Source organism: Podarcis cretensis (genome assembly GCF_951804945.1).
Source record: "Podarcis cretensis genome assembly, chromosome: 1".
Classification (NCBI taxonomy): domain Eukaryota; kingdom Metazoa; phylum Chordata; class Lepidosauria; order Squamata; family Lacertidae; genus Podarcis; species Podarcis cretensis.
This window is the reverse complement of record NC_137170.1, coordinates 74,924,511-74,951,259: the sequence shown is the minus strand read 5'-3', so window position 1 is coordinate 74,951,259 and position 26,749 is coordinate 74,924,511. Positions and strand designations below refer to the sequence as shown.

At 40.1% G+C, this 26,749-nt stretch overlaps 2 protein-coding genes and 1 long non-coding RNA gene across 3 annotated transcripts in view; 1 reads left to right on the top strand and 2 right to left on the bottom strand.

Moving 5' to 3' along the window:
- GTF2H1 (general transcription factor IIH subunit 1) overlaps positions 1 to 26,749 on the bottom strand; it is a gene marked incomplete at its 5' end in the record, with an annotated part of 324,820 nt that overhangs the window by 211,736 nt on the left and 86,335 nt on the right. The window lies entirely within an intron of this gene.
- Positions 42 to 18,552, top strand: SPTY2D1 (SPT2 chromatin protein domain containing 1). Its single transcript, XM_079946724.1, has 6 exons — positions 42 to 221; positions 8,250 to 8,364; positions 9,242 to 10,717; positions 12,443 to 12,605; positions 13,108 to 13,185; positions 15,086 to 18,552. The coding sequence occupies exons 1-6, from the start codon at positions 162 to 164 to the stop codon at positions 15,180 to 15,182; spliced, it is 1,989 nt and encodes a 662-aa protein (XP_079802850.1). The 5' UTR covers positions 42 to 161; the 3' UTR covers positions 15,183 to 18,552.
- On the bottom strand, positions 21,102 to 24,905 carry LOC307222668. The gene is made up of 2 exons (XR_013841831.1): positions 24,724 to 24,905; positions 21,102 to 21,608 (listed from the first exon to the last, which is right to left on the bottom strand). It is a non-coding gene; the product is annotated as an uncharacterized lncRNA (long non-coding RNA).

Genomic DNA, 26,749 nt, shown 5'->3' with positions numbered 1-26,749 from the left:
AGTGAGGAAGGAGGGGGAGGGAGGCGTCCGTGAGGAACTTTTTCCGTCAGCTGGGCGAGGGAAGGAGGGAGGGAGAAGGTCCTCTCGAGGGGCGGCAGGAGCAGCAGCGAGGCTGAGCGGCGGCGCCCCTCTCCGGGGGCGAAAGGGCCACGGAGCCCAGGATGGAGTTTCGCGATATCCTGATGGTGGCGTCGGAGCAGCAGGGGCTGAGCGCCGTGCCGGTGAGGGCTGGCGGGGGCGCGAGGGAGGGAGGGAGGGAGGCGAAAGGACGGTTGGCGGCGGGGAAGAGGCGACGGCGGCCCGCCGCTTCCCTTCTGGGTCCCTCTCTCTTTGCCTTCCCCGAAGCGGACTTTCTTCTGAGTCGAGTCTGCTCGGGCTCTTCTTTCTGTCTCGCTCGCTCCCGGGTATCCGGGCGCGCTACTTGCTCTGCTTTTGTGTTGCTAAGCTGTTGCTCGCTCAGCTGCCGGCGCCGGCGAGAGGAGCCTGTTCGGCGAGGTGTCACCGGCGGGGGGGGGGGGATGCTTTTATCAAATGCATATCTCGCTTGAGTCACAGAAAGATGCCTTTGTTCAAAAGCAGCTGCTGCTGCTGCTGCTTTTTTCTTTTCTTTTTCTTTCCGGATAGCGAACACTTGACTTCAAATCCCTACCCTTTCCTCTTTTTTTAATCGCAAAAAATAACTTTAAAACTTTAGAAAACGAGACCAAAAAGTTGGTTTTCAGTTACCTCTACATATGCTGGGTTGCTAACCTTAAAATCGTTCTCCAGTTGATCTGAAGCTTGGCCTAAAAACGTAGGGCTAATGTTTGCATTGAGGTTGTACAATGTCCAAGCAGAATGTGAGGGTTCAGGGAACTTTTTGGGTCACTTCTTTTTCTTTTTTAAAATTATTTTGTCAAAGTAATAATCATAAATAAAACTATGGATCCCATCACCAAGACCATTCCATTGTAGCTATCCAACCTCCCAAAATTTCAACACCTCTTGCGATGGTTTGACCCCTTTCTGTTTTAACAGTACAAATTCTACAAACACCCTCCATATCTCCTCAAAATCCTTTCTCCTGCATATTTCCCAGCTTACCTTAATGGCACATATTAATTTATCATTAACAGCTCTATCCCACACCTCTTTATACCAAGTTGAATTCTTAAAGGGATTTATCTGGCTTATACTTTTTAAGAGCGCTTCTCCGGGCTTTGAAGATGTCCAGCAGGGTTCTCTGGTATAACAACAGCAGCAAAAGCCAGCCTAAGCATGCCTACTTAGACTTTAGGCGGATGCTTATTTAAAAAATAACAGCTGTAGTTTATTTGTCAAACTCAAATGTTGCAGACAGCACATATAATCAAATTGTGAGTTTTCGTTATCTGACTTACCTGAAGTTGGCTTATGGATGTGGGATATTTTAAAGAATCAGAATACAAATGGATATCTAGATTTGTTGTATCATTGAATGGCTGTATGAGAATTACAGTTAGCAAGGAAGTACTAAATAAAAGAGTTCTTAGGATCATGGTGATCATTGCATGTTCTTCTGGTAAAAGGTGTAAGATATTTGATAAAGCAAAGTTTATTTTTAAAAAAGCTTCAGGTGTTACAAAAACTGGCAACATAATATTAGTATTATGTAGCATTAGTTACGGGTAGGTAGCTATTGGGTTACAAAGGAGCTTACAATGATACTTCTGGTTATGAACGCTTCTGGTTACGCATGCTTCGGGTTACGAGCTCCGCTAACCTGGAAGCAGTTGCTCCTGGTTGTGAACTTTGCCCCAGGATGCGAGCGGAAGTCACGGATAAGAATGGTTTCAGCTTAAGAATGGACCTCCAGAACGAATTCTGTTTGTAACCAGAGGTACCACTGTATTGACATTTTCTTTCTTCCTTTTCCTGAAGAAGCATGTTGGGAAGAATATCCTGAGAGTTATGCCACCTTTTTTACTATCTTAAAATTTGGTATCAAATTTTTCTCAAATACTGGGTCATGATGATCTTTTGGAAACTGTTGGTAAAATTCTGGTAAGAGACAGTGCCTTTAATTTTTTCTTTCTCTCTCCTCCTACCCATATAATTAATTCAATACAGCATTAAATAGAATAGCTTAAGCTTGGTCCAGTGCACCATGGGTGTAGAAGTGTGCATGAAGGATTTCCTATTTGTCAGGGGTTCTCAGGCTTTTTATCCTCAGGGCCCTCTGGAGATGGCTTCAAATTACCCTGAGATCCACCAGTCACAAAATGGTGGTTCAGATGTAGAGCCAGTCACACAGTAGTGGCAGACAGAGGCAGAGTTTGGCATAATCAGCTTGCAGTTACTGACATCACTTTCTACTGATATCTGATCCACCTTCAGAAATTGCTAAATTATTTGCCACAGTATTTTCCTTGTGGCAGGGAGTTCCATAGCTCAGCTTTCCTCAAGCTAAGTACATACATTTGCTCAGCCTCCCTATTTTAGGCAAAGTGTGCTTATCCAGAGGCTGTAAGTAGAGAAGGCCTGTTCATTTATATTTTTCCCTTCCAGCCCCCCACCAATGCCTCTCAAAGTGTTTTTACCCATCTGCTGTATTCCCCTCCCCCAATTCTCTTTTCATACTCAACTTAATTCCCTCCATGCCAAACTCCCAATATTTTTTATCCCAGCTTCCTGATCCTTTTATATTCACACCTTTTATATCAGCTTCTCTCACCCTCTTCCTTTCTTTTCCTAGTTTATTTATTATTGGTTCATTTATTTATTACCATAAAAATGAATCTTTTATTTCAGTTTCTAATTTCCATAAACACTTACTCTGGTCCTTTCCTCTCAGAGAAGGGAGGGATTGCCTCGCGCCCCTCTCTCTCTCTCTCTCTCTCTCTCTCTCTCAACTTGTTTCTGGACACTAGAATGCAAGAAGTTGCTGATACAGGCATTGGCCCAATCAAAAGTCTATCACATGGTTAGGAGACTGGGCAGGTAACTGAGGAGGCTCTGGACAGGCTGTGGCACTGAGGCCAACCTCAGAGTGGCCCAAGACCCACTGGTATGCACCCAGCCTTCTGTTTGAGGGAGCCTGCCCTAGACTAGAGCATAACAGAGCTCTATTCTCCCTGTGGAGTTAGAGGGAGCAGACCATTGTCCCTTCATCACACTTCCTTGGTCAAGTGGAGTGGGACAGAGAGGACTGGCTAGAGATTTTGGAGTTAATGGACTGGCATGGTGCATAGCTGTCAAGTGTCCCTTATTTGAAGGGACAGTCCCTTATTCCAGCGCCATGTCCCGCTGCTGTCCCTTAAATGATGTCCCTTAAATTTCAAAGGAAGCAGCTCCTCTCCCTCCCTCCTTGCCGGCCAAGGAGGAGGGAGGCTCCAACTGTGTTGCTTGGCTGTGTTGCTCACCCAATAAGAAGTCTAAGAACGACTGGGGGGTGGAGCTTGCATGCCTTGTGTGTGGCTAGGTAATGCAAGCTGAGGGGTTTTTTGAATGCTGGATGCCATTTTGTTGCACGTGCTGCTGCAAACTTTGCAGTGCAAAGCCAGACCGGGGAGCCATCTTAAGTTGAGGCTGCATAGGCCTTGTGGTGCATGTGATTCAGATTCTATTCAGTTGAACCTCTGGTTACAAAGTTGGTTGGACAGTGTTCTCGAAGCTACCAGCATGAGTTTGACCAGACTGCAGGAGGATAGGAAGACTGGAGTGCCTGGAACAGGTGAGGCTGCAGGTCCCTTATTTTGACTGCTGGTCCCTTATTTTCAAGGCTGCTGGTCCCTTATTTTCAAATCTGTAAGTTGACAGCTATGGCATGGTGACGGCCCTATTATATGCTGTGGAGGATGGAGGAAACAGGGCTTTGTTATAACCTTTGGAGACTTTTATGTGATGCCACATCCTCAGGGGATGGATCGAGCCCAAGATATATTTTCTATGAGTAGACAGCATGATGATTTAAATGCCTATTGCATTTATTTAGTCCATGTCTTGATTTTAATTCTCCAGAAAAACACGCAAGTCTCAGTCTAACGAGAAAACGTTCTTCTCTTTGTATCTCATTCATAGTGTCAGTTGAAATATTTATTCTAATGTCCCAAACCTGGGTTGCTGTGGTTTCCTCAAACAGTGTGCAGCTATAATCTTTGCTGACGTAGGAAAGATGATGTATTAGCAATTCTATTTTAAATGCCTTGCAGGCAAATCAATGCATGCTTACTTTGAACTAAATTCCACTTAAATCAGTGGGGCCTACTGTCAAGTAAGTGCTCATAGGATTGCAGTCTTAGACAAAAACTGGATACAGAAAAAAGGCCGGACAGCAAATATATATCCTGGACACCCTTAGCACAGTTGCACCAAATAGCTGTTCAATATGCATGTCTACTACACATGTAAAAAAACCGTTTCTTTTAACTTCTCCATACAACCAAAAAAACCACCATTCCAATTCTTATACTTGACCTTCAGTTTTCAAAGTAGGTTCTATAAGGTGACTATATTTTTTTAGCGATAACATTCCCCCCCCCCAGCTGGAGACTGCTCTTCTGATCTACCTGTGATAACCTGTGGCCTTTCAAGTCTTGTTGGGCTAAAACTTCCATCATTAGCCAGGCTGATGGGAGTGGGGAGTCGCATTGCTTGGAGAGTCACAGGTTTGACAACCCTGTCACAGATGCTTTCAGGTCTCTTTTCACATAAATCTTTTATGAATAGTTCATTTTCAGCAATGCCTTCTTCTGTTTTAGTAATCTGAAAGTTTGGGCCGCTCTTCAATTTAAAATAGATTAAATAGAAATTTGAGTCTTGTAAGTGCTCCTGAATACAATACAGATTTCAACATTTACTAGGTGAAAGGACAGCTGCAAGTGCGAAGGGTTGGTTGTCAGAGAAAGAGAGAAATTGGTGTTCTTCTTGGGAACCCTGACACAAAACAAAGAAAAAGATGCCCCTCAGGGTCCCTTCTGACTCTACAGTTCTATGCAAAATAGGCTTCAGGTGAAACTAGGCATGGGGACAGTCCCCTAGAAATCAAGGAATGACTGCAACTTGATACAGAAAGCATTCTTATATACTTCTGTGCTACACGTTTGATTACTATTAGCCAACCATGTGGCTGCAATAAAACTTTCTATAATAGTTACATCCCACTGTTGTCTAAACCGGTCAGAAATCTCTTAGATACTTTGAGCCCTCCCCAACCTTCTCATTATAACAATATTCATCAATGTCCATCTATATTAATTACCTTATTTATTAGCTGTCCACCAACATCTGCTTTCATTTATTTTGTGATTAATACATCCATTCTTATATATTGATATAATATTAATTGCAATCGTTCTGCCTAGCCAGTCTCCCTTCAGCATTGCTATGGCAATTGACCTCCTTGAATTCTTTCAGTGTCAGGACACTGGCTGCTGCTTGTTCCTTCCTAAAAGCAAGTGAATTTTTTTCCTAATGAGGGTTAGTAAAAGTTCATGCAGCTTTTGCTAGGCTACAATATATCAGGAAAATGGAGTCTAAGCTACTAAAAGGGATTTAATGAAAGCAAGAAACTACTGTATAGATTCCAAATAGGACAAGTAAATGGAGTTTTCGCTTTCAAGAGAACATATTACATGTTTTGAAGAAGCTATCAGTAAAGTTCATGTTTTATTAAATGCATATTGCCAGTGTGTGTGGATCATGATCTCTTCATGGGAAAAGTGATTTAATCAATGAAAAGGAATCACAATTCAGAACAGGGGTGGGGCACCTGTGGCTTTCCAGGTGTTATTGGACTCATCCTCCTATCTGACCCAGCCAACATAACCAGTGTTCGAGATGGTAGGAATTGTATTCCATGAATATCTGGAGGGCCACAGGTTCCCCACATCTGATTTAGAAATATAATTCCTGAAAGTGTATTTCTCTTAAAGAGTTTGTGCTGAATGAAATCTCAGAAATGATTAATAAAATCTTGAGCATTTACTACAATTTTATCTTTGTTGTTGACTTTGGGAAGTTCATCTCTTCCTGTAAGCTAGCAGAGTTAGTTAACATTTGCTTTCCTGTGGTTGCGGTCCTAGGCAACATTGAACAGCATTCAGAGGTTCGTTTCCTCTGACAGGAAGTCTGTTCCTCCAGCAGAAATAATCTTTCTGTTCAAATTATCTTCCATTGGAAGAGAAGCATTGGATCCAGCCCATTAACTTTGAAAGTCTTACTTATTTTACATCTGAGTAAACATGACTAGGATTGGACTATTAAAATGTATGTATTAAGTTTTCCTGAAGGTAATTTCAGATTTGAGACACTTTAAAAACCATTATCAAGTAGTAAGCAGTTACTGAAATGTTACTGCTAAGAAGGATTTTAGGCTGAAACTATTCTTTGCTAGATAGTGAATAAGCACATTCATGATCATTTATATGAGAAATAGAAACAATAATGTATTGCATCATGTCTCGCTAAAATTATAGAGCTGTTAGTTCATCTCCCTTAGGGAAAACCATGCTAAGCAATAATTAGCTGTTTTCAAAATGAAGTGACTATTGGGCTTAGTAATGCTTCCACTGATAGCTCAGTTGTTGCTATAGATAACTCAAGATCTGACCCAAGTATGTAAATATCTATTAACTTGATTTAAAAAGTAGTCCTTGTTATTGTTCAACAGTAACACATAGGGTCTGTGTAGCGTAGGGAATGAATCTGGCCAAAGGCAATGTGATAGTATAAGATAAAAAGAGAAAGTATTTTCAAAGTTTGAATTATAACATTTAGAATTTCTACATGATTTTGTCTTCTTGTTAAGCTGTAGTTTCAGAAATAGCATTGGGATCTTCAAATAAAGGGCTACTACATTCTTGTTATTTTATTTTATTTTTTAGCTTCACAGCAACTCTGTGGAGTGGGTCATAGTTCAATATCTGGCTCAGTCAGGGTTGTGAGATTTCTTCATTGTACTTATGACAACTGTCTACTTCTATCAAAGCCAAGTGGTGGTTTCACTCTTAGTTTGGAGAGGGCAGGGTTTTAAAAGACACCTGCTCTCTTTTAAGGAGGGGATAAATGCTAATTTTGGAGCTAACATAGTTTTGAATCATTTTCACCAATATTTCAAGGCATGGAGGGTGTAATCAAGTTTTACAAAATGAACTTTTAAAGGCCTTTGTGGTTTTCAATTTCAATTATCGCTTAAATGCTGTGTAACAACAGCCATCTGCAGTTTGCATATTGCTACAGCTTTCAACCCTACAGTTGCCATCTGGAGGTGCTCAGAAAAGGATAATCAGTGTTTTAAAAAGCACACCAGGAGAGTTTGACCTGTGCTTTTCGCCACTGCGGACAAGTCTTTGTATAAAGCTGGTCCTTTTATCAAATAAAGAGAATGGAATGTTACTGCCTGTCTAGCTTGTTCACTGAGTTGTTGAAGGAGAGAACTTGTAGCTGCAGGAGACTTTTATACCTCATACAAGCTACGTGTTGTATGAAGTCTTGTATTAAAGTATTTGTTTTAGTGTTCCTTATTTCATTGAGAAGGAAAATCAATATATTCTAAATTGGTAATTATAAACATACCACTCTCACACACACATATAGTTACAGGTAGGTAGTCGTGTTGGTCTGCCATAGTCGAAACAAAATAAAAAAAATCCTTCCAGTAGCACCTTAGAGACCAACTTGGTTTGTTATTGGTATGAGCTTTCGTGTGCATGCATGCTTCTTCAAATACAAAGAAGATTGGTATCTGAAGAAGTGTGCATGCACACAAAAGCTCATACCAATAACAAACTTAGTTGGTCTCTAAGGTGCTACTGGAAGGAATATATATATATATATATAACATAAAACAGCCTTTTTCTTATACAGCTAAAGAAGTAATTACAATTAAATCTGACCATGTTTAAACACTCCCCCCCCCAAATAAATCACAAATTAAGTACAAAAACTCTTACTTGCATAAGCACTGAGACAGTTTTTTGAATAATATATAGCCTGTATTGTGTTATAGCTATGCTCTTCTGATATTGTTATACTTCAATTTCCATTAGCTCCAACCAACATAGCCAGTGGTCTGAGATGATGTCATTCAAAATGTTGTGATAAGATGGTTTATGACGTATTGTGGCATGTGGTTGTGGCCAGTGCTAAGCACCTTAAACACCACTGAAATCAATTGCTGAAAAGGCTTTTATTGTTAAATTGCCCAAAGCCCCCAACCTGTTGTGTACAGTAGCTAGAAATCTAGAGCCTTAGAAATTGGTGTGTGGTTCTGACATTTTGTCTCTTTTCAGAAAAGATACAGTTTGGCAGTAGGCCCTCCCAAGAAGGATCCAAAAGTGAAAGGTGTTCAGTCAGCAGCTGTGAGAGCTTTCCTCAAGCGGCAAGAAGAGGAACAAAGGAAAAAAGGTATATTTTTAAATTATCTTTCTCCTCCCAAGAGCCACTGTCACTTATTTTTGGTGATAACTGTCTTCTGTTTCCTTTTTGAATATTGTTGCCATAGTTCCCTCATTTTTGGATGTGTATTGGCTTCTAGAATCCTCTGAAAGCAGTGGCAAAACTTAAAAAGTTGGTTCATTTCCTCCCCTCTGTTCTACATTTAGAACTGGATTCAGATTACTGAAGCCCATGCAAAGACTTCTGCGAGCACAACAAGGCTTCCCACCTTCCCTATCAATATCTCTGGGGTAGTACAGCATGCAGCGAGCAGGGAGAGGGGGAGATCATTCCATCAGGCAAGCAGGAATTCCATCAATGCTGCTGGGTTGTTTGGAACATCAGAGTGTTGAATTCCTCTCAGTTTGTAAATAGCTAGAAACTACAACATCACAGAGATTGGTGCATAGTTTTGACACCTTGTTCTTTCAAAGCAAGTTTTATTTAACAGGCTTTTTGACAAATTCCAGAAGATACTGGACAGAACTGCTCTTTGAAAGTCCTCCTCAGTTTTGCCAACAGTTGCCCATGTTCAATGGGGAGCTGCTGCCTGAGAAACCCAAACCCACAGCCTCCTGGGTGTGCTGAATTAATTGTGCAGTTCTTTAGATCTCAGTCCACCCTTGTGTTTAAAGTGGAGCTCTTAATTAAAAGTCTGCTGTGTTATTTCCAAGGGTAACTTTTATGTTCTATGTCTGCTATTTGATTGCTTAGATAGTTTGTAGTCAGAATGTAAACTCTGAGCATGACCTTTACAATGCACACTAGCCATTGCAGTTTTTCAAGCTATCGCAATATTTTTCAAGCGCAAAAAATATTTTACATAGGAACTTTCCTTCTTTTACAGCCATTGAAGAAAAAAGAAGAAAAGAAGAACTTCTCGCTAAACGTGTAGAACTGAAACATGACCGAAAAGCAAGAGCTATGGCTTCACGGACGAAGGACAATTTCCGTGGCTATAATGGCATTCCTGTTGAAGAGAAGCCTAAAAAGAGGCAAGGCCGTGAAAACAGTTCTGAAGGGAACACAGAAGGAGGTGAATGCATGACAGGTGATGAAATGGAGCAGTTTGAATATGATCAGACAGAATCGGAGCATGAACTGGAAGAATATGAAGAAAAGCCATCCAAAGCACCAGTGAAACCAAAGGCGCCTCCCAAAAGTGCACCTCCAACATTGAACTTTAGGGACCTTTTAAAGCTGGCTGAAAAGAAACAGTATGAACCAGTTGAAATAAAAGTTCCTCTGAAAAAGACAGAGGAAAGACCCATGACAGCGGAAGAACTGAGAGAGCGAGAATACTTAGAGCGGAAACACAAAAAGGGGGTTATACTAAAAGAGAAAAAAGTTGGGAAAGAAATAAAACAGGTCACTATATCAAATTCTTCCAAGAAGGAATTTTCACAGAAGGAGCTTATAAATTCTAAACATAGTAAGCATTCAGCGGACAAACATTCCTTGTCGAAAGGAAGCCTTTCCTCTCAAAGTAGTACTGACAAGAAATCCAAGGGACCAGCTTTAAATGAAAAGCATTTGAAGTTGTCATCTGCCTCCAAACCCAACCCTTCTGAGAAAGCAAAACCTGCACATAAGGTCCCTTTGAAAAGCCCACCAAACAGCAGTCAAATTAAACCAGCATCTAATGGGGGTGGGAAATCTGGACCTAACTCCCATACCCCAACTTTGAAAACGGCTGCAAATGGAATTCTCAGGCATCCATCTGCTAAAGAAATTGGTCTGAAAAAAACTACTAGCCAAACAAAACCAACTGGTGTGGCTCCTTCCCAGCATGAAGGTGTTAAAAATGTCAGCTCCAAGCAAGCAAGCCGAAATTCAGGCACAGGAGGACCTCTTCCACGAGCAAAGAGCAGCTTGAGTACAGGTCCAGGTCGGCCAAGCAGCAGTTTGATTGTTGGACGTGGACCACAGGGCAATAGTTCAGGCATGGGACCTGGACGATTAGGTGGCGGCTCGGGATCAGGGCAACGAAGCAGCAGCTCAAGTGCGGGACTTGTACGGCCAGGCAGTAACTTAGGTGTGGGACCTAGCAGACCAGGCAACAGTTCAGGACCAGTGCGTTCTGGAAGTAGTCAAAGCATAGGACCCGGGCGGCCAAATAGTCTAAATGCAGGACCAGCAAGAGGTAGTAACTCAGGATTGGGACCAGGCCGGCCAAACACCACTTCAGTTGGAACTCTGAAACCAAAGTGTACGGTTGTATCAGAAACGATCTCTTCTAAAAATCTGGTCCCACGACAAGGTAGCGGACAAATGAATGGAATGAGGCCATTTCCACAGCAAAGACCCAGGATCCCCCCACAAGGTATCTTTAAAGTTTGAGTTTATGAATAATTTGATATGTACTCTTTGTTTCATTCATACATTTGTTGTCTCACTGTAGCTGTTTGGACTTGGAGTTGCATATCTTCCAATCTAGTGCATGTTAGTTGAATGTGAGTTCTATTGAGTTCAGTGGTAGTACAGTACTCCGAGAATTTGTATAGGAACTCATTCTACCATAAACTTTGTAAACAAAAAAAGCAAAGCAAAACATGGACTGTTTTTCAAACTACTTTGCAGATTTGATTGCTCCTCACAAACATACGCATGATAGAGTGTAGGAAACCTTAGATAAATTTTATGACCTTCTTAACGTCGGGTACATTTATGTGATTTCTGGCTTCTACAAGTTAATGCAAATTCAGTGTGAGCAGGAAAGGCTGTAACAGAGATATTGTGGTTGATATTAATTCCACGATTGATTTAAGGGTAAGAAGCTCCCTTGATCTGAAGCATAGGAATCACTCCAGTTGGGGGAGGGCAGAGTTGAGCTTTATTTTTCTTGGAGCAATCCTTTGCCAAGGCAGACAGGATTTCAACTTAATATTTGCAGCAGTCAGTAGCCCTTACTCTCCCATAACAAAGGTTCTCTTATTCTAGATTAGCTTGCTGCAACTCCAGTGCTTGTACTGTTTGAAGAAGCGATGTCAACCATTTTGGAGAGGGAGACGGTGCTGGAATGCTGTAGATGTACACAGATAACCCTTTGCAGCTAAGCACAAATCATCCTTCGCCTTGCCCTGTTTTTCCAAATCTGGGCCTAACATGTCAGGCAGATGGAATTAAGTGCAGATTTTGTGTTCTAGTGTATAGAAACTGCATGGGAATTATCCTCTCCCCCCAAATAATACTGGGCAATTCAACTAACCTGAATGTTGGAAGATTCAGGACAGATAAAAGAGAACTACTGCATACAGCACATACCGGTAGTTCAACTATGAAATTCATTTCTATAAGATGTGATGGCCACCATCTTAGATATGTTGAAAAGTGAATTGGAAGCATTAATGGAGGATAGGGCTTGCCATGATGTTCTACTGCCACTGTTGGAAGTCTGAATCCCAGTTGCTGAGAATCACAAGTGAGGAGAGTTCTGTTGCACTCAGGTCCTGCTTGCAAACTTTCTATAAGCATCTGGTTGGTCACTGTGAGAACAGGATGTTGGACCAGTTGGGCCTTTAGCCTGGTTTATGTCCTTGTGTCTGGTACATAATAATATGTCTGGTACATAATAAGCTACCTAATAATGCTTGAAGCAAAAGGCCTAGTAAACACACACCATTTAGTATTCTTATTATGAGGAGGATTTCAGATTTGTATTCCAAGAGTAGATTTGTTGTGTTGATGCAATACGCCCCTGCATTTGAAAAGAACATTTCTTTTTGCCAAGCCGTTTACAACCAAATTTGTTACTTAAATGCTGGGTAGCAGGGATGACTAACTTGTGTGCCTTCAGATGATGATGAACTCACATCAGCCCCCGTCAGCCATGGTCAGCAATCAGAAATGATGGAACTTGTAGTCCAGCAACATTTGGAGGGCCGAAAGTTAATCTGCCCCTGCATTACACCAATAGCTGCCCAGAATGTAACCCGTGTAAAGCCTCATGAAGTGACTGTATTAGCTAGTGAAAAACCAATGCAGCACAAAAATAAATGTTGCAACAGGTTTGCAAGTGTGTATTACATGTCTGAATTTCACCCCTTAGGTTTTCCAAGACCATCTCTTCCACCTATTACTAGTAAAAGGCAATATGAAGACGATGAAGATGAATACGATTCTGAAATGGAGGACTTCATAGATGATGAAGGAGAGTCCCAGGAAGAAATCTCTAGACATATTAAAGAGATATTTGGCTATGATCGGGCTAGGTGAGAAAAATAATTTTGCATCATTTTATACCATTGTGTAGTTATGACAATCTCTATAACATTCATGTAAGGTGCATAAATAAAGTTTTCCCCGATACAGTTTCATAATTTAGTCTGCTTTAGTACTTTTGAAATTGATCAGGAGCTCCTCAAGAAAACAGAGTTTGAGCAAAAGTTCTCAATGGTTTCTGTCAACTATAATCGAGGATAAAAAAATATGAATGTGCATGTACTCAAAAAATGCAAGAAAGGGGCTGATATACTACTATATGCAGCCTATTTATTTACTAGTATTTGCCAAAGCCATATGATTACTGAGACTAAAGGTCCCCACCCCTGCACTGAAAGGAACTGACTTGGTCCAGCCATATAATTATAAAGTTACTTGAAACATATTTCTGTTTTATTTAAATGCATATACAATTCTGGTTCTGAAACACATGCATTTATGTATTATAGCAAAAGTGAACATATTGCATTTCATTTTGCCTATTACTCTCAGATATAAAGACGAAAGTGATTATGCCTTACGTTACATGGAAAGCAGCTGGAAGGAGCAACAGAAGGAGGAAGCCAAAAGGTAAGCAGAGTTGAATCTATCCACTTCACTCACCCAGATTTTGGTCATTCATCAAAAAGAAATAGTCCATTAATGTGATTCCAAATAATGATGAGTTTGGCATCATTGTGAGCCATGGCAAGCAATGTGAGCAAAATGGTTGAAGTCTCTGTGAAGTGACCTCAAGGGAAGGGGAGGTTTTTGGCGAGAGAAGCTGTGGAAATGATTCAAAGTCAGCCATGAATATATTGGCATACTGTGGAGATCTGTACGTTTTCATCACAGTGCTGTTAACCTGAAACCAAAAGCTCTCCATAAATTTGAAATAAGTGAGGACAATGTGACCAACTTGGTGGAGAGATCAACTGGGATAATATTCCTGATGGATTCTTACCCATCTTTGTTAGTGTATAGAGCCTCAGCATCCATGCTTGCTTGAAGGATGGTCACTGAGAAGACTGTCAAAGACTGTAGCTTCCTCAGAAAGTCAGTGATCTCCTGAAAACAATTTTAAATATTGGGCCCAAATGGAGACAATGATTTTTGTCCCATTAAAAATGTTCTACTCAGTGAAGCTAAGATGATTATATGGACCAATTCCTGCTATTGTGAGGTTTTTTGTGTACTTATTTAGCATATATTGAAGCTAAGACTGTAATTCTTGTATTTCATTGCAATACTTAATACATTTTTCACCTAACCAACTCTGTCGGCAGAAGCCCTGCACAAGGACCTTTGCTTGTGCAACAGTGCTTTCCCAGGCCTCTGGGGAAGGGTCAGAAGAACCCCTAGAACAGAATGGGGGGTATTGTTCCATCTGGCAAGCTGGGATGCTTGCACAGGCAGAATGATTGGAAGAATGGAACATTTAATTCAAGCAGGTCTTTAAGCTGCTGCAAAACAGTCCATGGCAGTGGTTGCCGACCTGGCACTAATTGGCTTTTATTGGTGCCCCTGGGAAAACCACCGCCCCCACTCTGAGTTTTCATTTAAAATAAGCAAGTGTCTAGCTCTCCTAAAATGAAAGTTATTGGGCAAAATGTACAGGTACCTTCTCTGTGGGGGGAATGTGATATGGCCACCTTGTATATTTTTCCTAGTACAGAAGAATGCCCTCTGTTGTTATTACATAGCAATTATATGTGTATTGCATGGTCTCCACAATTGGCTGGCTCCCCATAGTGAGCATAAGATTGTCAGAGTTAAGTTTTCTCTCTAATTTTGTGTTACACCACACTGTCCATGTGCACTATTTTGTGACTAGTGCCCTCAGGACTCTCCTGAAATTTGTAAAATGCCCACTGCTCCAAAATGATTGTTGGTCCCTGTTCTGTGGTTTCACTGCAACAAGCTTACATGCCTAGGCCTCCGGAAGTGTACTGTACAAAAATAGAATATAAACGCAATCAGTTTGGTTTCCTGTTTGGTCATATATAGGATTGTCTGGAGGTATTATTGATCCTTGTAGCATCTTCAAAGCAACACGTGAATACAAATTTCAGCTGCTCTAACTCTCTATACTTATACTCTTAATTGGGGGATATCATTATTGTTCAGGCCAATTGCAGCAGCAATTACAATTAGCCAGCCTTTCTTTATATAGCATATTTTTAGTATTGGGTAGGCTTGTAACCTTGTGCTGTCTCAATATGTTATGGGAGCCATTTATTTTTATTTTTCTATTTCCAGTCTAATTGTAGCATATTCCAGTGCTGTTGCATCCCTGGCAACGTAAGGCAGTTTCTATTATGGCTTCTTTAGGGCATATCCTAAACCTAGCTAAGATTTCTGCAAGCTGTCTAGTGATGGGAAATTGTAAGAGGGTTATGTTGATTTCCTCCTGGCTAGGGATTTTTTGTGCTCCTACATTTTGGGTTTAATTATCTTCAGATTTTAGTGTAACTAAATCTTTATTCCGCAGCTTGAGGCTTGGAATGCAGGAAGATCTAGAAGAGCTAAGACGTGAAGAAGAGGAATTGAAACGAAAGAAGCAGGCAAAGAAGCTGAGAACACGTTAATCAATTTGCCATAGCTATGGTTTTCTTGTTATTCTTCCATTTCTCTCTCCCCCCCCCCCATTCTGCTGCTTGTTCCAAATTACAGCTTTAGTTTTACTTTGCATATGAAAGGGTAAAAACTTGAGTAGAAAATGGAAATATAGAAATATGGTTCTTTAATTTGACCCACAAATTCATATTTTTAATATTTGCCAATGCTTCCTTTTTATAAAATAAATGCACTAATTGAGAATATAGACGGAATTAAAGTGGAAATGAATGTTACTACTGCCTAAATTAGTTCAAGGATGCCAGCAGACTACTGACTGACTATGCACTGGCTTGCAAAATGTGGGCCCTCACACCAGTACGACGGCCTGCATTCTTCATTTTACTTTAAAAAGGAATAATGTTGTTTGTGTCCTGAGTCAAGATGCTTAAATATCATTCTCCCCATTCAGATAAAGCACAGATATTGTTGAAAGCAATATTGACCTGTATTGGAGAAGAATATTTGAAAAAGCAATGTTATCATGAAAGGTCATGAGCATTGTCTTTGCAAACTAATAGACTGAACCTATCCCCTAGATGTAGCTGTTGTGGAATAAACAGACAGCAGTGCCTGGCATGAAGAAAAGAAAACAGCATCATACATGCCAACAAAAATCTCATCCTCTCCCCCCCCCCCCCCCCCGCAAAGCTAACTTGCTGGTTCTAGTAATATAAGGTTGTTTCTCTGGCTTCTTGAATTCAGTAGAGTGGGGCCTTGGGAAACCCTGTATCTATTCCCATGTGTTTGAAGTCTTCCTTGAGCTGATAAGAGTCAGTCCACTGCCTGATGTTTTCCTATCCTGCTGTGCAGAAGATAGAATTGAGCTGCTTCGTATCATTTAGAAATTATTTCAATAAGAAATGGGACCAAATGATGAGTTTGCCTTGTAGATTTCATTGCCAAAAATAAAAATAAAATTATCTTGGGAAATGCAAACTTACATTTTATATAGATATATAATTTCTATGACTTTGGCTTAACTACATTTTAGGAATATTTTTAGAATATACCCCAGTGTTTTCAGTCTCCATTTCTAGATTAAGTGCATATTGCATAACAACCCCAAAGCCTGCTGGTGTATATTGCCAACTAGTTTATTCCAGAATAGACACCAATTCAATCTACATCCTTCTCATTGTAGGCATCTTTATAGTTATTCTGAACAGTTGTTCAGTAAAGCAACTGAATAGATTCCCCACAAAGAAACAGACTTTATAGTGTGTCAAAAGGTCATTTTTGTTGGTTTTTGAACGTTTGGTTACACACCAATTTAAAGTTACTACAAAAGTAACACAGTAGTTGTATGTTTCAAAAAGTTCTAGGTTTCCCCCCATTTAAAAGAACTGTGCTTTGGGATTTCAGTCATGTTTCATGTATTTTATTACTCTGGTGTCCATGATATGCTGTCAAATAAATAAAAAAACGATTATGCTTGCTAAAAATTGCATTGTCAGGCCAATAATGAAGAATATGATATTCTTCTAAAAACTATGGTTGGACAGTGTATCCTGATTAGTGTTCTAGCGGAGAGGTATTCTAGCAAATATTGGCTACATTTTAAAGAATAACTGGAGGTGAAATTGTAATAAGTAACAGGAATGAATGAATTCAGCCTTCAAAATGGGAAGTGGAGTTTAATCAGGAGAATTAATGTAAAGAAAATAAAGAACCTTTGCTTATAAAATCCTTCAGCCACCCCTTTTTTTTGTTAGGTGGTGTTTGCTAAAATGAAACTATTGGACAGTTGCTACAGTTAGCATGCAGTTGAACTGGAACTCTTAACTTAAAAGTTACTGTTATCACTAGTGCTATTTCCCCCCATTTGTCTGCGTTGCATCTTGCTGTGATTAATATATACACACATGAATCTGGCAAATGCACCCATTTGTCTTTTTAATTTGTTCAAGGCAATGACTGTTGGAAACATGACCAGGCTGCTGTTCATTTTATAATTATTCTAATGTGAGGATGTATCTTAATCATCAGCCCAGGCACGGCCCTCAGCAAGCTAAAGAATTTGTAGCACCAGAAATCTTAACAGAAATCTTCATTATTCACATGCATGTTTTAACCACGTCTTGTAAGTTCTGTTCAAGACTGTATTCTGAAACATTTCAGTGTTACTTGTCTTGTAGAAGATAACATAATCAATATTGCCAATCTTCTTTATCACTTTAGAACTTCCAAAATAGAAACTTGCCCTGAACATGAGAATGATCATGCATTCTAGAGAATAATTGTATTCTCTTTTGAGATGATGAGCTGATTAACATGTCTGTTTGCATTATTTGTGTGTGGCAGGAAAATGTTTTTCCCATCATTTTTCTTGTTTCTTCCCCTTAAATAAATATATCAATTATTTAATGGTTCATTAATCAACTAGAATATTCATTTCTTCCAAGGCATATACAACACTGAAGCAAAAGAAACAAATTGAATATTTTCCTTTTGGAGGTGTCAAGCTTCTATAGAGACGTCATAGATTGCATTAGCTGAACTCTAGTCTAAGTTGCTGATTCTGTTCAGTGAAAGATGTGCCTTTTTTTACATACATTAATATTTCCAGGAATGTAGGATGAAGAGTTAATTCTGCTGTCAAAGATGCTTTGTTGATGCTTGATCATGTGAAATAGCGTAGTTTTTTTATAAAGTCCTTCCAGGTCTTGTATTGCACAACTACAGTAGTTAGTATTTATTGATATTACTAAGTAAAACTGAAGGGCACTTTGTATTTAATTAAAACTTTTGCAATTGCCTTATATGTATTTTATTAAGGCTGTACTTACACTTTTTACAGCAGTATCTGACTGAGGCCAGGGCAGCAAGTTTCAAGGAACATCCTAGCAAACAACTCTGATTTATTATTTAATGGAGAACTCATTCAAAATGTATAAAATCTTATTTTTTATAAGCCCCTGATTTTTATCCAGCATAACTAATTTTTATTTGGCTTTGGCTTTCTGTAAATTTAATTACCCCAAAGTGTATTCCTACATATATAGCAGGAGACCAAAACACTGGAAAGAAAATACAGTCTTGAAGAGACTAGTAAATTAATTGTGATGACTATGTTGGATTTCTATTTATTTTGTTGAGTCAGAGTACTGTACTACAATCAAGTGTTAGCATATAACTGAGGATGCTTCTAGATTCCATGTTCTGTTTTTTTGTGAAGGTCATTGTGTTTAACACAATGTGACAAATCAGGTAAAAACTGTTAACCTTATTGTTTTTTTCTGTTGCTGTCAGAGTGTATGCTTTTGCACATTTGAAGTGCAGTCTGAAAGCGAATTATGTATATAATAAATTACAGACATTAAAACATTTTATTGAATTTTTCACTGGGTTGCATTAATTTGTAAAGGTAAAGGTAAAGGTACCCCTGCCCGTACGGGCCAGTCTTGACAGACTCTGGGGTTGTGCGCCCATCTCACTTAAGAGGCCAGGGGCCAGCGCTGTCCGGAGACACTTCCAGGTCACGTGGCCAGCGTGACATCGCTGCTCTGGCCAGAGCCAGAGCCGCACACGGAAACGCCGTTTACCTTCCCGCTGGTAAGCGGTCCCTATTTATCTACTTGCACCCGGAGGTGCTTTCGAACTGCTAGGTTGGCAGGCGCTGGGACCGAGCGGCGGGAGCGCACCCCGCCGCAGGGATTCGAACCGCCGACCTTTCGATCGGCAAGCCCTAGGCGCTGAGGCTTTAACCCACAGTGCCACCTGCGTCCCTAATTTATTAATTTATTAATTTATTAATTAATTTATAGGAGACTTTAAAATACCATGGTGTTCCTTCCACAGGACTCTTTGCAAAATAGTCTTTGATCCTTAAAGTTTGCTCTTTCACTCTGTTATTAAGTGTCTGAGCCATGCAGAAGCTGCTGGAATTTATTAGATCATATTACAGAATATCAAAATAGCTGAGTTATTAAATAGCAGATCAAATATTAAAAGTTTTAATTGGATGATCCCGTTTCTGACTACTTTGTCATAGTCACTAATGTTAGGGAATAATATTGACTGAGTTCAGTACAAATACTGTGCTATAGTTCAGTAACATATAAGATTGTATCTTAGTGGAAAATTAAAAACTGGAAAAGCAGTTTTCCATTGAGCTGTAACACAGCGTATATCTGTTGAATTTCATCTTTATGGCTTTAGCCCAGTTAATACAAAAATCAAAAACTTCACATCATGCTTGCCATATCATGACTGTACTTTGTATTCTGTAATTGCTTCCCTAAATCAATGAGGGAGCCAAAGAATCTTAGATGTTAAAGTGAAATAATTTTGCAAGCCCTCGGCATGTCCCTATGGCCTCTTCCCCTTCATCCACACTTTTAGCAGCTTCATTTTGGTACTCAAAGCCACCTGCTACTCCAGATACCTTCTGCACAAAACTGAGTTGAATTTCTTTTTTTTGGGGGGGGGAAGCAAAGTGGTGATGACAAAACTGTAGCTAAGCCACAAAGCTAATTTTAAAGAGCCAGATGCATGTATTGTGTTGCGAGTACTGTATTGCTTTAAGATGAGGAACAAGTTAGACATTCACAGTGTCTGCAGAAATTTTCAGAGGTTGAGGAGTTGTCCAGCTAAGAATAGCAAACAAAGGAAACATAAAAGGCATCTACAAAGACACTCTGGACTTCCAGATAACTAGATACTTTGAACCATCAGGCCTCAGGGCGATGAAATTCACACCCCAAAGGATGACTATGGAAGATGTGCAAGATGTTCCCAAAGAAGATAACAGAATAGACACATTTTATTGAAGAGAAACAAAAAGACTTGAAAATGTCATTTCAATTATGAAATGACGTATTCATTAAATGAGAAAACTTCTTAAAGGTTTTGTCATGGACACCTCCTTTTCTCACACAATCACCATAGAATCATAGATAGTAATAATGAATCCAGTTCTCCAAGTATTTTATATTATGTACCAAAATGGCACCATCTATACATAATGGGGTATTTGGGTTCCAGGTTACACCAATATTTGCCAAAAAAAATGGGAAACGAACCAAACAAACACCCTTGCCCAGTGAGGACTGAGTATGCTCAGGAGGCATGGAATGCAAAGTCTAGGTGGTGTGGATTGAATGAAGTGTCTGAAATGCTGAACAGAAGCACTCGGCTCTGCAACATTTTCCCCAATATAAATTAGCACTACCTCTGGTGGTGTAGATGCAATAATCTTGACTGTTCTCTGCTAACACCTTAAGCTCTGGAATTAGTTAAGTATTTATTTAAGTCCATCTCCCTGTAGGCTTTGATAGCCTATAGGCTATAATATCACGGGTAGGCAACTAAGGTCTGGGGGTCGGATCTGGCCCAATCGCCTTCTAAATCCGGCTTGCGGACGGTCTGGGAATCAGCGTGTTTTTACATGAGTAGAATGTGTCCTTTTATTTAAAATGCATCTCTGGGTTATTTGTAGGGCCTGTCTGTTGTTTTTACATGAGTAGAATGTGTGCTTTTCTTTAAAATACATCTCTAGGTTGTTTGTGGGGCATAGGAATTCATTCATTCCCCCCCCCAAAAAAAAATCTAGTCCGGCTCCCCACAAAGTCTAAGGGACAGTGGACCAGATCCCTGCTGAAAAAGTTTGCTGACCCCTGGGCTATATACTCCTTTATGTGTGGCTTATTTACATGGGAAGAATAGGATAATTGTGCTATAGTTCATTATACAATGCTTATTCTGGAATGCTAATCAGCAGATAATAAATAGGCATGCTTTTTAAAAAATTTAAACTTTAAAATTAAAAAGTTTGTTGCTTTCTATTACAGTATTTAACTTTCACATTTTTGTGAAATGCCTTCAAATCTTCATGGCAAAGGCGGCACCTGCATTAAAAGACTAAATAAATAATTCTGCAGACATTGACCTTTATGTCTTTTTCCACCCATTATATTTTCAGAATAGTGAACACCAAGTGAATTTTGCTACTGCAGGTAGTAGGCAATTTTAAAAGTACATAGTCCATCAGAAATCGTATCGGATACGAAACGTTCTATGTGATTGTCCCTTAAACAGAAGCATAATCTATTTCAAATATGCTCTTATAGGTAATGCTTGAGATCCACTTTGCCCTGCGCATCGTGAAACGTGGTAACATATTTGAAAGTCCAGGTAACTTGGTCATAAACATATAACATGATGCTGTGCAATCAGTTTATGTGTTACCAACAAGAGAAACAATATGCTTCATTGCCTTCAGTACTGCAGTAAGCATTAGCTCCTGAAACTCCTTTCTTGCTGATGTTTTAAATAGCACTTCTGAACTGGAACATCTTTGTTGCTCTTAAAGAAGATGGGAAGTCTGCCCTGGGTTGCATTCCTCTAAAGGACAATGCCAGTTAATGCTTATCACCTTCGTTCTTTGCCGGTTCAGCCTGTAACCAAACAGAGAATATTACCGAAAAGTTTGGAGGGAAGTATTTCACTCTTCAACCAACATTCATATAGAAAAAGGGCCATATGTTGAGGCTGGACTCAGAGGCTGAGTTTAACGTGTGCAGGTTCAAACTGGTCTAGGGATAACACCTTCAGCTTTCCTTTTGTTTCTCTTTATTAGGCAATTCTGCATGAGAAGCAAATCAATTACCAGGATGCATTGGGTCAAGTATGCATAAGACCTTATTTGCATAATTTTTCTGTGCCATTCTTACTATTTTGCATTGTTTATTCTGGTTTTCGGAAAAGAGATATGCAGGGCTTAGATGCTCAGCAGATCACCTCTATTCACCAGGCACTGACCACTACCTTTCAAGCGTAACAGCTTTGCAACCACTGGGGCTAGAAACTGAGACTGTCAGGAATGTGATCTGTGCCATTTGTAGGCTGAAACCTGAGAAGAGCAAGTAGAATTTCACTAATGCACCAGGGCTTATCTGGCTGCCCACCCCCCAAGCCCCTGTGGCCTCACAAGGGACACTGGAGCAACATATGGGACGAACGCAGCAGGATGTGAGTGATAGAACAATGTTTAATCTGCCTGTGAGTTGTCATTAAATCAATTTTGCTGGAAAAGTGATGAATTGGAAGCTTTCTGGGGCATGAACTAAAAAGTAGATTTAACCTATTTTGTGGGTGTGCACAAATGTGAAATATCATACAGTATTTGCAATATTTTTCAAGTCTTTTTATACTATGCACTTTCTCCCCTTCATCTAAAGTTTACTCAGTAATTAGAGTTAACTATGATGTTGAGTTTCAAAGAGGCTGCTGAACTACTCGAGGACAGGCACATCTTTCCCAAACCATATCTGTTGTTTCTTTTGACTGGGCCAAACGTTGGAGCTCATTTGATCTGATGGTTGGTGCAGAAGGCTAATGGGACTTACAGTGAGCCAAACACCTCAAGCAGCAAATGCTAGTGGATGGAGACTAGGGGCAAAGTGTGTGTGTGGTGTGGCAGTGTTCAAGTAAGCTGTGAAGTTGTCCCTGTGCTTTTGCACCACCAGACACACAATTGTTATCAAGTTTACAAATCCCCAGGTTAATGATTGAGTCAATTCCACAGGACATGCGACGTATGCTGTTACATTGTATAAAGAATGTGTGCATTTTTGCTTGGGTGCAGACAGTCCATCATCTTCTTGCCTGGTGGTGTCCGTTGCGCATGAGATGCAAGGAGAACTGGCACGCTGCTTTTTGCTGTAAGTCTATACCTTTCTTTAATAAACTGGCCAATTTTCATGTCTTTTGAATCCTTCCTCAGAATTCCCACGTATCTCAAACCCCCATGAGTTCTTCTCCAGCTCTGGGACTGTAAGGTAAAGGTAAAGGGACCCCTGACCATTAGGTCCAGTCGTGACCAGCTCTGGGGTTCCGGTGCTCATCTCACTTTATTGGCCGAGGGAGCCAGCGTACAGCTTCCGGGTCATGTGGCCAGCATGACTAAGCCACTTCTGGCGAACCAGAGCAGCGCACAGAAACACAGTTTACCTTTCCGCTGGAGCAGTACCTATTTATCTACTTGCACTTTGATGTGCTTTCGAACTGCTAGGTTGGCAGGAGCAGGGATCGTGCAACAGGAGCTCACCCCGTTGCGGGGATTCGAACTGCCGACCTTCTGATCGGCAAGTCCTACGCTCTGTGGTTTAACCCACAGCACCACCTGCGTCCCATCTGGGACTATAGTGCACAACAAATAAATATTGTATGGAAGTTTTATAGCTTCAGCCAAAAAGACTTCCACACAGTCACACAGCCACAGGCAACCACGTTGTGCTAAGGTAGTTTCCTTTCCCAGTTTGGCATGCCCACTCTTCTAACAGCGCTGAGCAAGAAATATGATGAAAGCTCACAAGGAAATATTAAGTACAAGTGGAAACTTGTCACCCACAGGCCCAGTAATCTATCTCAAGCTGTTGGAACTTGAGTACACCTTAGCAACAAAGAATGCTGTACTTTAGGCTGAGGTGTTATGCTTCTTTTTCATTTCATTTCACTTTTAATTTTTATACCGACTTTCTACAATACAATACACAAGGCAGCTTACAAGCTGAAGAAACAACAAAACAGCAAAGATCACACATGTAATAACAATCTGATGCAATACAAAAAGTCACAAAAACTTTAAAATAAACAACTTAAATAAAGCAATATTCAATAATCTGTTAGAATATAATAGTAAACAGTAAAATTAAATAACAGTAAATAATAATTAAACAGTTCACACTTATCAGTGACAATAAAGAATTACTGAACTATAATCAATATAAACAATTGTTTTAATAATAATAATAATAATAATAATAATAATAATAATAATATCTTTATTATCATTGCCCCCTCTCGGGGACAATGAAATTACTTGGCTGCTCCATCCACCCAGGTAGGGCACTCCACTCAAAATCAGAACAACTATAAAAACACTAATTAAAACAATACAGTATAATACAGCAAGGAAGATTATTATCCTTCTGAACTATAAGGAAAGGGGCGTCTCACCTAGATTTCTGGAAATAGAGAAAGGCCTAACAATTAACAGGTATTTTGGAACCACTGCAATAAAGTTGCAGTTTTAAAAAGCTTCAATAGTTTCCATCAACACCAGTAACATGCTTTTATTAGTACGATTAGTGGAACATGTAGGACACATCTAGTATTGCATAAAGGTTGGGACTCGTGCATATCTACTTCCTTCATGCTTAGGGTAATGCTACACCTGGTTTATTTTGGGCGCTTTCGCTTACTACAGCACCCCATATATTCTCATTGCCACAATTCCTCAGATGGTTTACTGTGGGGTAATGTGGCTTATATGGGTTTGCACACATGTTCTTAAAGGCACACAAGTCTCGGCTCTATTTAAAAGGTGAGGCCATTTGTCCTGATGGTGACAGTTAAGTACTTGGCATGATTAGGATGCTTTCCTATTGTCTGGGTACAAAACCATATAAAACAGTGACTGAACACATCAAACTCTTTGGTTTTGCATCAAACAGCAAACTAGGGTGACATAGGTCAGCATTTCCAACTGGTATTTCAAAGTTTACTCACCTTAGCGTTTGGAACTCTATGCATCAGATGCAAAGCCAAAAGGAAAATCAGCCAACCAACAACAATCATTGTACAATTTCTCAGAGTTTTCCCACTTATGGAATGTGACTTGATATGGCTAATTTTTAAGGACAAAAGAAAATCACCTTTCAGCTGGTTTTAGGCAGCTCAGTACTTTGGCTTTCTTGGTGGCTATTTGTGATGAGCCAGACTGTGCAATAACTAGATTGTGACATCATTTGTTATGTAACAATTGACTCAACTAGCATGACATCAGCAAAATAGTTTCTATGATAGAACCAAAGGCATTTCATATAGATACAGAAGTTACAAAAGTTTTTGTTTAAATAAACTATTTCATTTTGGTTTGGAGTTTTTATAAACTACATTTACAGGGAGGGAGGGAATAGTTACAAATCAGATACAAAATTTAAAAGCTTAAGTTTCCTTAAGTTAGTGGTTCCCAACGTTTTCCCCTCTTGGGAGTGCTCAGCCAATCAACTTCAGTTTTCTCTCCTGTTGGCCACCAGGTCCACGCAGAGGGGAGGGGCAGCAAGTTACACTTGCTCCGGGCCTTGGAGGCCTAAGCCAACCAAGGAGACCTCACCAGGGACCAGCTGGTGCAATGGGCATAACAAGCGGAGCAGCTTGCTATTGGGGCTGCTGTCATTGTGCTATTTTGTGAAGCATTTTCTCTCTTCTTACCAACTATAGCACCATTCATGCTGTGGAAGTGGAATGTATGGGTCTGGGGTCTGCAAGGCCTGAGCCTATTTGTATCTTAACACAACATCTCCCACTGGGGTGTAAAAAAGCAGAGTCAGCATGAAGGAGAGTGAGATGTTGAAAAGTGAAAAGGTGAATAGAGTATGGAATGGCTATGGGGTTTTGACCAGCTGTTTCTGGTGTTCCTTTCAAAGCTAATCTCTTGTGGTCTCTCATGAACCAAGCTGTGGCAACATTGCCATCCCTACAGAAGCTGTTACGTTCCAGAACATCTGAGCAGAACATCAATTAGCACAGAAGAGAATCTGGCTGATGGGGTCTCCCCCAATGCAACTGTCTTGCTTCAATAAGTAGAATATTGAATTAACTTTTACCCTAATCACAACATTATGGCTTGATTTTTCTCCCACAGAGCTTCACAAAAGAACAAGCCAGGCTGCTGCCCCAAAAGTTGCCCTATGCCATTTCTGGGAATATGGACCTAAGAAGAGGCTGCTGGATCAGGCCAGTGACCCATAAACTGCAGCATCCTCTTGTCATCGTGGCCAACCAGGTGCTTGTGGGAAACACGCAAGCAGGATTCGATGATGAGCAACTCTTTCCTCATGTGGCTTTGCTGCCTCCCAACTGCAGAGGCAAAGCATAGCCATCATGGCTCATCGCCATCGACAGCTGAACTGTCTCCCTTGGGAGGTTGTGGGTTCTCCTTCCTTGGAGGTTTTTAAGGAGAGCCATCTGTCATGGATGCTTTAGCTAAGATTCCTACATTGCAGGGGGGTTGCAGTACATGGCCCTTGGGGTCCCTTCCAACTCTACGATTCTGTGATAGCCCTCTCCTCCATGAATTGGTCCAATCCTCTCTGAAAGCCATCTAGGTTGGTGGCCATGACTGCCTCCTGTGGCCAGTGAAAAACACCTTTTGAAATGATATATAATGAATTGAAAAGGATGTTAAAAATACCGTTTGTAAAAAAAACAACAACCCAGCAGCTTTTCTTTTGGGAGTTATAGGGACAGAACCACCTAAACTGTACAGAAACTTATTGATATATGCTACAATTGCAAGAATGTTACTTGCCCAAACATGGAAAGAAGCAGAAGTCCCAGCAAAGGAAGAATGGATTAAAAAACTTATGGAATATGCAGAAATGAAGAAACTTACCAGAATAAGATATCAAGATAACAAACTTTTTATAAAAGAATAGAAATGGTTTATTGAATATTTACGGATAAATTGTAAACAGATAAGAACATTGGCAGGATTATTGTAATAACCTGCAGTTTTATAAGAGTATATATT